General features: G+C 42.6%; 1 protein-coding gene across 1 annotated transcript in view; it reads left to right on the forward strand.

The window, feature by feature from the left end:
* The window catches only part of Cc2d2b (coiled-coil and C2 domain containing 2B), a 75,234-nt gene that overhangs the window by 26,789 nt on the left and 33,342 nt on the right, over positions 1-15,103 (forward strand). The window contains exons 12-17 of the mRNA XM_028773204.1: positions 1,032-1,134; positions 1,301-1,419; positions 8,417-8,594; positions 9,411-9,561; positions 12,115-12,262; positions 14,167-14,305. Of these exons, the coding sequence (XP_028629037.1) occupies positions 1,032-1,134; positions 1,301-1,419; positions 8,417-8,594; positions 9,411-9,561; positions 12,115-12,262; positions 14,167-14,305 (838 nt within the window). The remainder of the gene's footprint in view (positions 1-1,031; positions 1,135-1,300; positions 1,420-8,416; positions 8,595-9,410; positions 9,562-12,114; positions 12,263-14,166; positions 14,306-15,103) is intronic.

Consider the following 15,103-nt stretch of genomic DNA (forward strand, 5'->3'; position numbering starts at 1 on the left):
GTCTTGCTGAGAACGCTTGGGTGTGCACTTTACATATGACACTGACTACATTCAAGCCCTCGTATCAACCTGACTATGAGACGGAAGTAGACGTAGACGCTTCAGTCATTTGCCTGAATTATGAAGTGATGTTAATGAGGCTGGGTTTTCAATACAGGTACCCCGGTCTCAAGCCCATAGGGGAATTATATACAGTCGCACCCCTGTGTCCTGTTTCAGAAGGATAAAGCATACGCTTCACAGTTCATCAGGGTTTTTAGTATATTCCACAGTCTAAGAGCACTTGCATCATCTGAAAAAGACACCATTGCCTCCCCGTTTGTAATTACCCCTCACATGTTCTGAATAGGGCTCATTTCTCTTGAGACTGCACCTTGGTAAGAAGTTTTGGATCACATGGAAATAATCTTTTTAGCATTCTGAGGAACCACCAGGTTGCTTTCCAGAGTGTCTGTGCCCTTTTACTCTCCAAACAGAGCATACATCACCCCCAAACAATTCCCTAAAGCCTAAAACTAAACTGAAACTTTGAACTGAATAGGACAAATCCCCTAATCAAGAAAATTCAGCTCCCAGGACAGTTACTTACTGAAAATGTTCAAGGTAATTGGAGCTTTGTTGAACAGTAGTGATTCTCATTGCATGGGGCTGTGAGAATGGAGCCAATGCATATCAAGTACTTGGGGCTTTGCCTGATGCATGCTAAGTAAGTACTGAATGTTACATGGCCAACAGTAGCCCAGTCCGTCCCAGCACTGAACTTCTTCCGGTTGGTGCGTCAGCCCCAGTGATCAGCTGAGACACACACTTGCTATCACTGGCCATCTACCTCTACACCAGGTTGTTTGCACAGCTTAAAACCAACGAGAGACAAAAATGAGATTTCAGACACATGGCTTTTACCCTCCAGTTTACGTATCACCCCACCCCTGGCGATTTTTCTCATTTTTTCCCCCAAAATCCACAACTCTAACAACTCTCAAGTACCTACAGCACTTCTGCGCTCAACAATTTTATTTGTTGTTAATTAGGATAAAGATGAACACATGGGATGAGCAGAGCCAAGTGGGAGTGTCAGAAGGACCCAGTGAGGGAAGTGAGGAAACTCCATTTCAGAATGAAGAAGCACAGGAGGTGCGTAGTGTGCGTGCGTGCGTGCGTGCGTGCGTGCGTGCGTGCGTGCGTGCGTGATGAGACCCTCTGGTCTAACGAGTTAGACTGCTCAATACATGCTTCTTGAGGTTCTCAACAGACACCAGACAAGTACAAACTATTATGTCCTTCTGTCTTTGGTTTCTAGACTCTGTCCCATCCAGCTTCAGACCCTGAAGGAATGGAAGTTGAAAAAACAAAGCCAATCAATCTGGTGCCACAGCTTTCTTTCACAGCAGAACTGACAAACATATCCAAGTGTTCATTGTAAGCACTGTAGAGAAGTGTCTCTTCATCGCCGTTACCGACTGTATAGCTCCTAACAACAATGTCAGGTTTCTTGGGTACCACTTGTTCGATCCTGCTCCATTTGCATATGTATATTCTCACATTTCATTGTCCCCGTAGCTCAGTGGAGTTCAATGCTATCCTCATCTTGGAGGGGGAGCGTTTATTCTAATGGAAGGTAAAGTTGTTCCAGGCCACATATCAGATGCATTCCTGAGGGAGGACCCTAACCGTTTTAACTCGCCATAAAACCTGTACTGCCTGATACATTAGTAAACTTTATACTTTGTCATGGTAGTATCCTTATTCCAGTAGAGATGAGGGATACAAAGCCACTATTAAGTAAGATGATATTGTCACCTTGATCATTATAGAGTATCTAGCATTTATGAAACTGCTCAATATCAAGAGGGCCCCTTGGTCAGTTTCTATCTTTGACAATACAAATTTCATTTCTTCCCAGATCTTCTTCCTTGTCCTTGCCTAGGACATTATGCATAAACAAATATAATATCCATTTTTCTCATCCACTAAGCATATGGATCCCATCTCCCGTAAACAGGATAATGCAGCATAGTGCACTGAGCTGCATCTAGTTTTCTACATCTCCATCCCAGAGAAGGCAGTATGATTCCATCTTGGAGTGAATGCATCTCTTAGCACAGAGTTGGAACATGGATGATACCTCAGTGAATATTCATATTTGTAAATGACTAGATGGATGGTTATAGAGAAGGGCAAACACAAAGAATAGCAGAGAGAAGGACGCAAGTATCACCACCCCTTTTCTGAGTAGAGAGGGACAGCAGGAAAGCAGCCTTTTATTTGTCCTTTAAATGAGGGCCCCAAATCATTTATTAGGTAAAACAAGTACCCATCAAAAAGAAGGCAAGGGAATGAACCATGAAAAGAAATTGGAGAGCATGTGGGAAGGGCCATAGTAAAGACACTGCCAGCATGACTGCTCCACTTAGAGAGAAGGCTCTTTTTGTGGATAAGAGAGAGAAAATATACAGAGGCATCTGTAAGAGTCCAGAGCAGAGAAAGAATAGATTGGAAATGTCCAGGGCTGACTATGAGAGAGGAGGGAGTGTTGGAAAGAAGAGAATAGAATACTTAGAGAACTACAGAGCAATAGTGGTAAAAACTACATGGTGTTGGTACAGACAGGCAGGAAGATCAATGGAATAGAATTGAAGACCCAGAATTGAACCCACACACCTATGGTCACTTGATCTTTGAAAAGGGAGCTAAAACCATCCAGTGGAAAAAAAGACGGCATTTTCAACAAATGGCACTGGTTCAATTGGCGGTCAACATGTAGAAGAATGCAAATTGATCATTCTTATCTCCCTGTACAAAGCTCAAGTCCAAGTGGATCAAGGACCTCCACATAAACCAGATACACTGAAACTAATAGAATAGAAAGTGGGGGGAAAGCCTTGAACACATGGACACAGGAGAAAAGTTCTTGAACAGAACACCAATGGCTTATACTCTAAGATCAAGAATCCACAAATGGGACCCCATAAAATTGCAAAGCTTCTGTAAAGCAAAGGACACTGTCAATAGGACCAAATGGCAACCAACAGATTGGGAAAACATCTTTACCATTCCTACATCCGATAGAGGGCTAGTATTCAATATATACAAAGAACTCGAGAAATTAGACTCCAGAGAACCAAATAAGCCTATTAAAAAATGTAGTACAGAGCTAAACAAAGAATTCTCAACTGAGGAATACTGAATGACTGAGAAGCACCTAAAAAAATGTTCAACATCCTTAATCAGCAGGGAAATGCAAATCAAAACAACCCTGAGATTCCACCTTACACCAGTCAGAATGGCTATGATGCTGGCAAGGATGTGGAGAAAGAGGAACACTCCTCCATTGTTGGTAGGATTGCAAGCTAGTACAATCACTCTGAAAATAAGTCTGGCAGTTCCTCAGAAAATTGAACATAGCATTACCTGAGAAACCAGCTATATCACTCCTGGGCATATACCCAGAAGATGCTCTAACATATAACAAGGACATATGTTCAACTATGTTCATAGCAGCCTTATTTATAATAGCCAGAATCTGGAAAGAACCCAAATGTCCTTCAACAGAGGAATGGATACAGAAAATGGTGAACATTTAAACAATGGAGTACTACTCAGCTATTAAAAACAATGAATTCATGAAATTCTTAGGCAAATGGATGGAACTAGAAAATATAATCCTGAGTGAGGTAACCCAATCACAAAGGAACACACGTGATATGTAGTCACTGATAAGTGGATATTAGCCCAAATGCTTGAAATACTCAAGATACAACTCTCAGAGCACATGAAGCTCAAGACGAAGGAAGACCAAAGTGTGGATACTTTGGTCCTTCCTAGAATGGGGAACAAAATACTCACAGGAGGAGATACAGAGACAAAGTGTGGAGCAGAGACTGAAGGAAAGGCCATCCAGAGACTGTTCCACCTGGGGATCTATCCCATATACAGACACCAAAGCCAGACACTATTGTGGATGCCAAGAAGTGCATGCTGACAGGAGCCTGATATAGCTGTCTCCTGAGAGGCTCTGCCAGAGCCTGACAAATACAGAGGTGGATGCTCGCAGGCAACCATTGGACTGAGCATGGAGTCCCCAATGAAGGAGTTAGAGAAAGGACTGAAGGAGCTGAAGGGGTTTGCAGTCCCATAGGAGGAACAACAATATCAACCAACCAGACCCCCTAGAGCTCACAGGGACTAAACCACCAACCAAAGAGTACACATGGAAGGACCCATGGCTCCAGCCACATAACGTAGCAGAGGATGGCTTTGTCAGGCATCAATGGTAGGAGAGGCCCTTGGTCTTGTGAAGGCTCGATGCCCCAGTGTGGGGGAATGCTAGGACAGGGAAGCGGGACTGGGTGGGTGGGTGGAGGGAACACCCTCATAGAAGCAGGGGGAGGGGGTGGGATAGAGGGCTTTCAGAGGGGAAACCAAGAAAGGGGATAATATTTGAAATATAAATAAAGAAAATACCTAATAAAAATTTTCAAAAAAAAAAAAAAGAATACTGAGAGAGGAGGGTGGATGGAGTGGGCAAATCATGCAGATGGGTTTTTTTTATTTTGTTTTTTGTTTGTTTGTTTGTTTGTTTGTTTTGGGGGGGTTTTGAGATAGGTTTTCTCTGTGTAGTCCAGGCTGGCCCTGAACTCACAGAGATCTGCCTGCCTCTGGTTTCCATGTGCATGCACCACCACTGCCCTTAAGGTTGGGGTAATGAAATCATGCAGATTTACAGGGGAATGGTTGTATTAAAGGAGGAGAGTAGGAGGACCAACTCCTTTTGGGGATGGAAACTCATTTCAAAGGTCCCCGAGGAATGCTGGCTTCCATCTAACTGCCAGAAATCCTCCTGCAGTTCAGCTTGAGTTTATTTCTAGACATATGGAGAGCCTGAGACCTGACAGTGGGAAAACGGAGCTGCGTGTCAGAAAACCTAGGAAGGTCGTGGTGGGATCAAGGCAAACTACAAGAAATACAGCCTTTCAAAGCGGTCACCATCAGACAGCATGGCTGCCCATTTCACAGATCAAAAATCAACTCTTTAGAAAGGAGAAAAATGTTCCAGGCAAGGCCAGAAATGGAAAGAATGGAGACAGTGGAAGGATTAAATGAAACCTTAAGTTTTTAAGGGTTCTTTGGAAAGTCAGTTGTGTTGTGTTTTGCCAGAGCAAACATGTGAAAGAATGTTGTCCTGAAGTGGACACAGGTGAAAGACTAAGGCAGACCGGTGAAGGAACATTTAACTGAAGCAGACACAGATGAAAGGATGTTCTGCTAAAGCAAGCACATGAAAGGACATATGGCGAAAGATTCTTTGCTAACAACACGCAGGTATTGATCTACTTTACATTTTGTAGTTGAGCTACATAGAGAGAAATGAACCAAAAAACTTCTGGTGTTGTGCTGCAGTTTCTTGCTGCTTCTGCTGACTCGGGCTGATTGACAGGGTGATGTCAGCTGAGACAGATGCATGTGCTGAGGCAAGGCCTGTGTAGGACACATGATGTTTGGAGGGTATAAATAGACTCAACGGGCAGTGATGGAGGCTCAGCTAGGGTTGCTTATAGAGCTATCTCTGCAACGCTTGTGGGTCTTGAATTTTCACAGATCTTCACTTCCCTGAGAGAAGCATAGCCAAGAACTCCTGGTGTTCCTGTTGGCCCTGGTCCCTCCTGCTGACTCCAGCTGAGGCTGAAGCTGAGGCTGATGCTGATGCCTAGCTGTCTCTGCTAGGTAGTACCATCATTGCTGACTTGTGTTCGCTATCCAGATTCTACCAAACTGGACTGCTGGTGTATCTATGAGGTGTTTGTGAGTGGATCGAGCTGCTGCTGCTGCTTGCTAACCTGTGAACTGAACTGCCAATTTCCAGACAACACAGAAGTTACTCCAAAGAACTTTTCTAAACAGGTCCACTCCCCACAGGTGAAAGACTAAAGCAGACCAGTGAAGGAAGATTTAACTGAAGCAGACACAGGTGAAGGGATGTTCTGCTAAAGCAAGCACCCCATATCTTTTCTTTTCCACTACCTCTGATGGGTGGTGGGCTACAAGGGAGGTTAAAGCGCTTAAGAAGCATCTTTAAAAATAAAGTTTGAAGAAAATTAAAGTTACAATTAAAGATTGTTTACAACAGAAGAAAAGGGGCACTGTTTCCTGAAGATAATATAATTCTGAGTTGGTAAATTTTCATAATGTGGAGAGCACAGCCTACGATCTGTAAGGCCCGTGGCAATTAGGATGTCCACACAAAATTTGACTTTCTTTTTTTTCTTTTATTTTTTAATTTCTTTTTTTTTTAAATTTGACTTTCAAATATGCTCAGTTTACTCACACAAACATTCCTTATAATAGCATGCTAATATAAAAAGTTAAAACCAGACATCTCACTAAGCAGGGAACAGTTGTTTGGGTTGAAATACTGATGCTGGGTTTCACTGGGGTATCTTCTGTGATGCGAACACTCTCAACCTTGTAGGCTCAACACTAATCTTCAGTGAAGATTAGGCAGGAGGGAGGATGGCATTGATGGATGTCAGAGGTCAGAACATTGCCAAGAATGCTGACCACTGCCTGTATGAGCCCAGTGACAGTGTCAGAAGTTCAACAGCTACTGAGGCCAGGGCCACACAGAGTCTCAAAGCCTTGCTGATGGATATCAACACAGAAGCTACAGAAACCCAGCAGTGTGACCCCAGAGACCATTCCCAAAGTTCCACTTTTGTATCATGTTATTGAGCCATGGCTTTAGGGTACCAGGGCTCATAGCTCACGACCGGTTCACCAACTCATCAGCTCCACCTTGGGGCAACTTGATTGGTCTATCAAGGCTGGTCCCCGGGCTAGGCTCCTATCTGAGGTGGCCTCCCAGGAGCTTGCTTCTGAAGCTTTCCTTTTCTCCTAGTTGCCTAGTGGCAAGCTTAGGTATCATATTTAAAAATCACAGAAAATGGCTTTTGAGTTACACAAAAATGTTTTTTGAGTTATACAATATTTTATTCTCATTTATGTTCCTAACACATAGTCCTTTTGTGAGTTTGTTGTTAAAATGACTTTCAGAGGACAACACACAGGGCAGCTTTCTCTGGAGTATCTGGGAGGGTAGAAGAGACAAAGAGAAGGTTGAAGAAACATGTCTGTCCCCTGACCTCCTGAGAGGGTTACAAGAAGATGGATGGGCAAACAATGGGAAGAGAGACTCTGGCCCATAGCTCATTAGGGCAGACGTGAGAGAAGGGTTCCAGGCCTAGGCTTACCTCCCAGTAACAGCTCTAAGATCAAGTCTTGCTCTTTCTTTGACTATTTGTGTTTATTGTCTTGCTTGTTCCTTGACTATTTGCATCTATTGTATTGCTAGACCCTCAACCTAGAACTGACCTTAATGCATGCATGTAATCAAAATGGTATAAAAGCATAAATGAAGAAGGATAGTATAGGATAGGGGGTTCTAGGGAGGGGAAACGGGGAAAAGGGATGACATCTATATTGTAAATAAATAAAATATCCAATAAAGAAAAAAGATCAAGCCTTAATCTTCAAGGTCAGGTTCCTTCTGAGAACATAAAAACTTGGGTTGGGGAACGAATTAGGCATAGAGAAGACTGGGAATTTCCTGTCACCCACTGGGTGATTTGTATGACCAGCAAGTATTTCCATAGAGGTCTCAGGAAAGTGACATAGTGTCTCACCTATTGTAGGGTTCAGAGGAAAAAAAATGGCTTCTCTGTGGTCCTGCAGAAAAGGGGCAAACACAGCCTGAAACCTAAGGGATTTACAGTTCCTTTAACAGAAAAGAACAAAGGTGTGCAGGAGAGAGAGAGAGAGAGAGAGAGAGAGAGAGAGAGAGAGAGAGAGAGAGGAGAATTGTTGCAGCTGATAATGATAATGTAAGCTCTCCACCGCCATGCCGAAGCTCCCTCCTTCCTCCTCTTATAAGACACCTAATGAATGCTAGGGGGAATGCTTAAGTTTCTATAAGATATGAATATGACTTGGCAGAATTAACAGCCAAACCTTGATTTCAGTTCCTTATTATTTTTGAATGTGTGTCTTTCTTCAAAAATGATCTACTGTAAGAGGATTTCTTTTTTTTGGGGGGGGGGGTTCGAGACAGGGTTTCTCTGTGTAGTCCTGACTATCCTGGAACTCACTCTGTAGACCAGGCTGGCCTCGAACTCAGAAATCCACCTGCCTCTGCCTCCCAAGTGCTGAGATTAAAGGCGTGTGCCACCACTGCCTGGCTAAGAGGATTTTCTTTTAATCACATAAAAATATTTATGGTGCTATTGGACTTAAAGGTGGAATCTATTTTCTGAAATGGTCATTCTCTTATCTTTTTAAAAACATCCTAAGATAATTTGGGGGGGAAGGGTATTTTACATCTCTGCTTTTGTGGGTCATCTAATGATTTGTTTGATTCTTTTAGATATGAGCAAAAGAGGAGAGCCAAAATGCAGAAGCTTAAATATTTTATCAAAATATTTTACAACGATAAACAGGTTTCCCGCACCTCAGTGTCTCCCTTACAGTTTGACTTTAAAGTCATGTTTCAACAGATTTTTAACATTCAGCTGATATATTGGCCTGAAACTATCTGCTTGGAGGTACAGCATCATTTATGTTTGTCTTGTTTTATGCCACGTGTGTCGTTTTCTCTTCTTGATCCCTGTTATATATGGTAGGCTATTCTTTTATATTAAGGAACGTCTGGTTTCTATAGTTAACAATGTGTTTACAGTTAATAAATGCATAACCCACCCACCTCACCTACGGTCTTTCATGTCGCAAACACAAAATTGTTTGTGGGTGTTCTACCTAATCCCGTTCCATTAAGATTCCTACCACCCCAGACATGCAGCGTTACCATTCATTCCGAGCGAACTATTGTCACTGTGGTAAGCCAGATAGCTATTGTGTCAGCCATCCACTGCTCACTTCCCAGCACCCAGACTTGGTGGCTTCAGTCTCTTAGGAGGGGGTCTCCTCTTCATCTTCCTTTTCTCTTCTTGCTGTTATTCTTGGAACCCATTAAGGAACCAGGTAAGTAAACACACAACAGACCCCCAATCTCTTAGGGTCACATGTTTGAACATGTAGTCTTCCATTGGTGGCATTATCTAGGAAGGCCCTATTGGGTAGAGCCTTGTTGGAGGAAGTGAGTCCATGTGAAACCTAAAATTGGGGTTTTTCTGTCCCGCCTCTACTTCCTGCTCTTGCTCTGCTTTTAAGTGCAGTTGCAGCGTGACCTACCAGATCCCTGTTCCCGACTTAACTGTGTGAATGGAGTGTAATAGGACAGTGCTATTTTAATTATAGTATTTTTCAAAAATGATTCAAATGAGTTGTTGGGAGTTCTTCTATTTTCTCATTGTTCCTGTTTTGCATTTTGGTGAGTTGTCAACCATTTGTTTTATATTCAGGTTTATGAGCTAAGTAAAAGATCAACTTTACTGGTTAAACTGTATCTGCCTTTACCTAACAAGACAGAGCTGAAAGGCAAGACTGTCCTGGAATATACAGAATTTAGTTCTGATAAACTGGTCATACCTATGGATGGAGGTGTAGGAAGCAGTGAGTTTGTTTAAAATCTTTCCCCTTACCTTTTTTGATGTGTACCAAATGCTGGGTACCCTAGCTGGGTGTTCTGAACAAAACTCTTCCTGGGGAGATGCAACACACATCTATTCACCTTAGATAGGGAGACCAGGGCAGACCAAAGTATGGATACTACCACAGTCCAACTTTGTGAACCAGTGAGTTTTATTGAGGTTCCTTAGAGGAACAGAGATGACTCCAAGGCAGATGTATCACCAAAGCCCACCCAGCATGGATGACAGCTCACAAAGCATGGAAATTGGAACACTGCACAGCCTGCAGATAGCTCAACATGTTAGGGGGTGTCCTTGCTAGGTGCCTCTGTTGCTCTAAACCTCTTCCAGGCAGCTTGGCTGGTTTCTGCTTCTCCCAGGCAGTTTTTCTTCGTCTTGGGAGGGGCTCTTAGCTTTTATTCTTATTCTGGCAGGGAGGGGCTTAGTGAATCTGATCAGTTTCAGGGACTTCCTGAAGCAATTTTGAGTTGTTTACCGATCTGTTAAAAGTTCCCCTGCAAATTAGAACGTTTCAGTCTGAATGAAATTTACACAATATGGTTATGGTGGCATCTGCCTGTAATCCCAGCTCTCAGAAGACTCAAGAGGATAGTAAGTTCCAGACCAGTCTGGGCTCCATAGCAAGTCTCAGGGAAAAAAATCCCATGTACAGTATTTGGTTACAAAAAAAAATTACTCCAGTTGTCAAAAACTAGCATGTTTAACACTGTCTTAAATCAGGTGTTTGGGAAACTTAAACATTGCCATGAATACCTTGTTTTTTCTAGTCCTATGGAGGAGAAGCATTATAGATTCTGGAATATGAGCTCTGGTATGAGAGTGTGTGTGTGTGTGTGTGTACTTATGGTACATATGGGGTGTAAATGTATGTATTTGCATGGTGTGTATAATTGTGTCATATGTGTATTTTTGCAGTGTGTGTCTGTGTGGGTTGTGTGTGTATTTGTGTGGTGTGTATGTGCTTGTGTGTGTAGGCTTGAAGTAGATGCTAAGTGTCTTTTGTCAGTCATTCTTTACCTCATTTTTGAGATGATCTCTTACTTAACCTAGGAGAATGGTCAGCAGGCTCCAGGATCTGCCTGACTCCGCATCCCCAGGGCTGGGATTACAAAGGCGTACCACCATGCCCAGTCTTTTACTAGGGTCCTGGAGATCTGAACTCAGGTCCTCTTCTGAGCTATCTTTCCCAGTCCAGGGATTTGCTTCTGACTTCCTTTCTTTTAATGACTGTAAGGATGTTGCAGGATATGTCTGCTATTCTTCGAAGAGTATAGAAGGTAAAGAGAAAAGAAGAAAACGAGGGACTCAGAAAGGGGATGAAGGAAAGAAGAGGTTTTCTATCCCTTTGCTACTTGATTGACTTCACTCTTCTTATGCAAGTAGATTAGCTATCACATCAAGGCCTTTTCCCCAGGACTACTTTCTTGCATCTTCTCAGGAGTTTTACATCTACTTGTGCCTGTTAGTTGCAAAGGGAGGTGTGAACAAGTGAGCAAGGAGGAGGCAGGAGAAAATGTGTAAGCAAAAGAACTGGGAAGGACAGGCTGGAGAACATGGTCTGCTCTGGTCCAGATGGACCTGAAATTTCTTTTCTCCCATAGAAACCTAGAAGCTAAGACTAAGGACAAAACATATGGCAGCATAGCAACAGTTTCCCATAGTGGTGGTAAACTCTTTGAGTGTATATGGTGTGTGTGTGTGTGTGTGCGTGTGTGTGCATGTGCTGGGGCAGGTAGTCTGGCTCTTTTTTTAATAAAAGTTTTTGTGTGTTTGTGTGAAAGGTATGTGTATGTGTGGAAGGTGTGTGTGTGTGTGTGTGTGATCTGTATGTGTGTACAAAAGTGCACATGCTTACTCATGGAGGCCAGAAAGAGGCATTGAATTCCTTGGAGCTGGGGTTACAGGCATTTGTGAGATGCCCAGTGTAAGTTCCGAGATCCTAACTCTGGTCCTCATGGTTGAGTGTGGCAAGTGCTTTTAACCACTGAGCCACCCTTCCTGCCCTGTCTGCCTCCTTCCCCCCGCCCCCTGCCAATGATCCTTCCTTACTGGAAGCCAATCTCAGGTAGAATGGTTACAAAATCCCAGGCATAAGAAATGAAGACATGCTCATCTCTGTGTTTGGTTCAGTATTTTTTCTCTCATTTGCAGTCTGAGGCAGTTCTCCTTTTGGATTCTTAGAGGGGAGCTGAGGGGTGCTATAATGTATGCCAGAGGCTGTGACTGGGTGACTCTCCACCATTGCTCTGTACCCTACCCCTTTTAAAGCGGAGTCTCTCCTTATAGCTGATGCTTATCAGTTTGGCAAGGGGAGCTGGAGAGGCCAGCTTCAGGATCCACCAGTCAGCCTCCTCAGCTCTGGGATTGCAGATAGCTCTCTTATGGGTTCTGAAGATCCAAACTTTATCTTCATGCTTGCACAGGGGGGCAGTTTGCATACTGAGTCATCTTCCCAGCTGCTCAGCCCCTGCGTTTCTAAACCAGTGATGTGTTCTAAATGTCTTTTTAAAAACAGATGTGCCTTTTAATCTCGAGGAAAGTGAGAATGAAGAACTTTGCCTTTTTACCTCAGGGAAACTTAGCTACTCCCTCTCATGGGCCTTGGATGAAAACGGAATCCCTTTGACTCCTGTGTCACAGTCACTGAGCTCTGCATACTGTAGGTAATAAACATTTCATGTCTGAAGCATGCTTCTATATCTCAGTAGGGTGCTCTACGAAGTATGCATCTAAAGGGGCATGCAAACAGCAGTACAGCATTGACGTGTTATTTGACTCCTCCCTCTGTGACAGTGTTTCTTGTGTAGGATGATGTGTTTCTTCACTGCTTATGATTTACAGTCACATGGACCACTAGAGAGGTATCCCCATAGTTCTTAACTTGCAGGCAAGGGCCCAGACTCCTAAAGAGTTCATTTCTGGGATTTAAAATTTTCCCAGTCATTCTGAATCACCAAAGGATCACTTACGAATTACCAGATTGGTGGAAGAAACATCCTAGAATTCTAGAATGTTTTTTGAGTACTCCATCTGCACAGTGCAAGCTTCAGGTCTCCAACTGGCCTTGAGACAAGAGAGACTGTGTGACTGACTCACTGACTCAGTTCTGAGGTTTGTGGTATTTTATGAAGCAGATGTCATGGGACTGTGGTAAAATCCAATGGCAGCCTCCTTTTATTAGAAGGTAAGTTGCTTAAGTTTCTTTCTCCAATTTACTTGTGAACATTCAAGTTTTGCTTTAAGCCCTGTGTTCTGGGGCATGGGGACTAACACTGTCCCAAGAGGAAGGAAAATTTGTTGCAAGATGCCAGGGGTGTCAGGGTTTAAAGATCTTTTATAACAAATATAGAAAAATAATTCAGCTTCAAGAACAGAAATAGGAAATAAGAGGCCCGGCTCTACCTGTAGTGGCTGTGAATTCATTCACACAGCTGCCCTATTGCGGGGTGGGTCCACCAGACCTTGATAACAATCACTGGAGAAGTAAGGGCAGACACTGATGAAGGGAGAATTTATAGAGTGGTCATCATGCTTGGGCCAAACCCTTACAGAATCTCTCCAAACTGTAATTCTGTGAGCTCAGTTGACAGATGGGAACTGTTCTCTGATGCTTGAGAGAAAAAGCTTGGAAATCCACTGCAAATTCTTCTAGCTACATAGGACACGATAACTTATCTATGAAGACATCAAGCTAATTGACAAGTGCAAGCACATCCTCCAGGATTGCCTTCTTTCTCCTCTTAGTCTATAGTGGATAGAGCTGAGTCACTAGGATATATCATGAATCGAGCCTATTTGTATAGCCCCCGTGTTTGAAGATAGTTGTTAATGAACAAAGATCCTCCCCTGGCCTATCCTGCCTACTTAACCACATTTTTTTCTGTTACATTCCAACCATTACAGTACAACCTAAAGTCAATGCTTTCAAAATACTTTTCACATTTGTTTTGTGTATTTATTTTATTTTCACATTTACTTACCTGTCACATATGATAGCACTGGTGGAGGTCAGAGGACAACTTAGAAGAGTTCTCACCTTCCACTCTTTGCGTTTCAGGGATAGAACTCAGGTCATTAGGCTTGCAGTAGGCACCACTGAACCATCCTGCCAGCCCCTTAGGTTCACTTTTTACATTGTGCGCTTTCTTGGTTTTGCACAAGCAGATATTTAGATTAAAATTTAATATTGTGCACACATAAAATATTTAACCCAATGCTATGTTTAGAGTTTATAAAATATACCCCCCAAAGCACTATTCATTTAAGTATCTACTGCATTTCAGCTACTCTGCAAATTGGAGATGGCACAGATGAATATCTATAGAGTTTTATCCTTAACAAGCTATATCATCTTTAAGAGAGAATAGACACCTTGTTAAAAAGTTATGGTGAAATTGGAACATGAGACGCACTGGTCTGCATATCATAAAGATAGATTCTCTTTTATCATTAAGTACAGGATGTGGCTATCTTTACCTCTGGGTTCCTACCATGGGTGGGCTTTAACCTGTATAATGTGTAACCTACATATTGTATGTAGAGTCACAAAATATTTTCTCCACATCAGTGTGTTAAGGAATGTCGACGCGAGAAGTGTTCCTGGACTCCCGTGGATCGTGAACTCTCAAAAGCTTTGTGACTGGGCAGATGACATCAGGATTGATCCGAATAATCCAGAGTATTCAGACATAACAGAACTTATCATGGTAAGCTTTAGAAACTATCAACACTATAAATATATTTTATTTCCTCATATGTATCTTATACATTCTTTCACTATTTACTGTGTATTTTTCTAGACACTTAGGGTGCATACAAAAGTAAAACTGAGGGCACATATGGTTTTCAATAGGTTTAGAGTATTGGGAAAGTGTTAGAAATGCAACAACTGAAATGACTACTTTAGACCTGATGTTGGCAGGCTAACCTTTATGCTAACATCTGTTAAAACTCTTTCACATGCTAGCCATATTATTAGGTACTAAAAATGCCACAATGATTTATCAGAAGGACTTAAAAATGTTTTCTTGCACTCAGCCACCATTATCTGGTCATCTGTGCCCATCCCTACAGCCAACTGAACAGTTCTGTGCTCCCAGCATGCTTTACTTTGATGGCCCTTCATCAGTGTCACATTTCTTCCTGGGACACTAGTAGTGGCTGTCACACCACCTTCCAAGTCCAGTACTCATATCCCGATGATGCCCCTTTCTGCCTTTTGCTTCTGTACAACACTGACATTTTCTCTTTCTCTGCAAGCCATGATCAGACAGGGCAGAAAGCCATGTCAGGCAGCATGTGCATTTCTGCAGGTCACATGCCACATGTCTAAATAAGTCTTAGTCTAGGATATATCATGAATCTAGCTTATTTGTATAGCCCCCGTGTTTGAAGATAGTTGTTAATGAACAAAGATCCTCCCCTGCCTATCCTGCCTATTTCTTTCTGTTACATTCCAATCATTACAGTACAACCTAAAGTCAATGCTTTCAAAATACTTTCCT

Source organism: Grammomys surdaster, unplaced genomic scaffold (assembly GCF_004785775.1).
Source record: "Grammomys surdaster isolate TR1022 unplaced genomic scaffold, NIH_TR_1.0 66, whole genome shotgun sequence".
Classification (NCBI taxonomy): Eukaryota; Metazoa; Chordata; class Mammalia; order Rodentia; family Muridae; genus Grammomys; species Grammomys surdaster.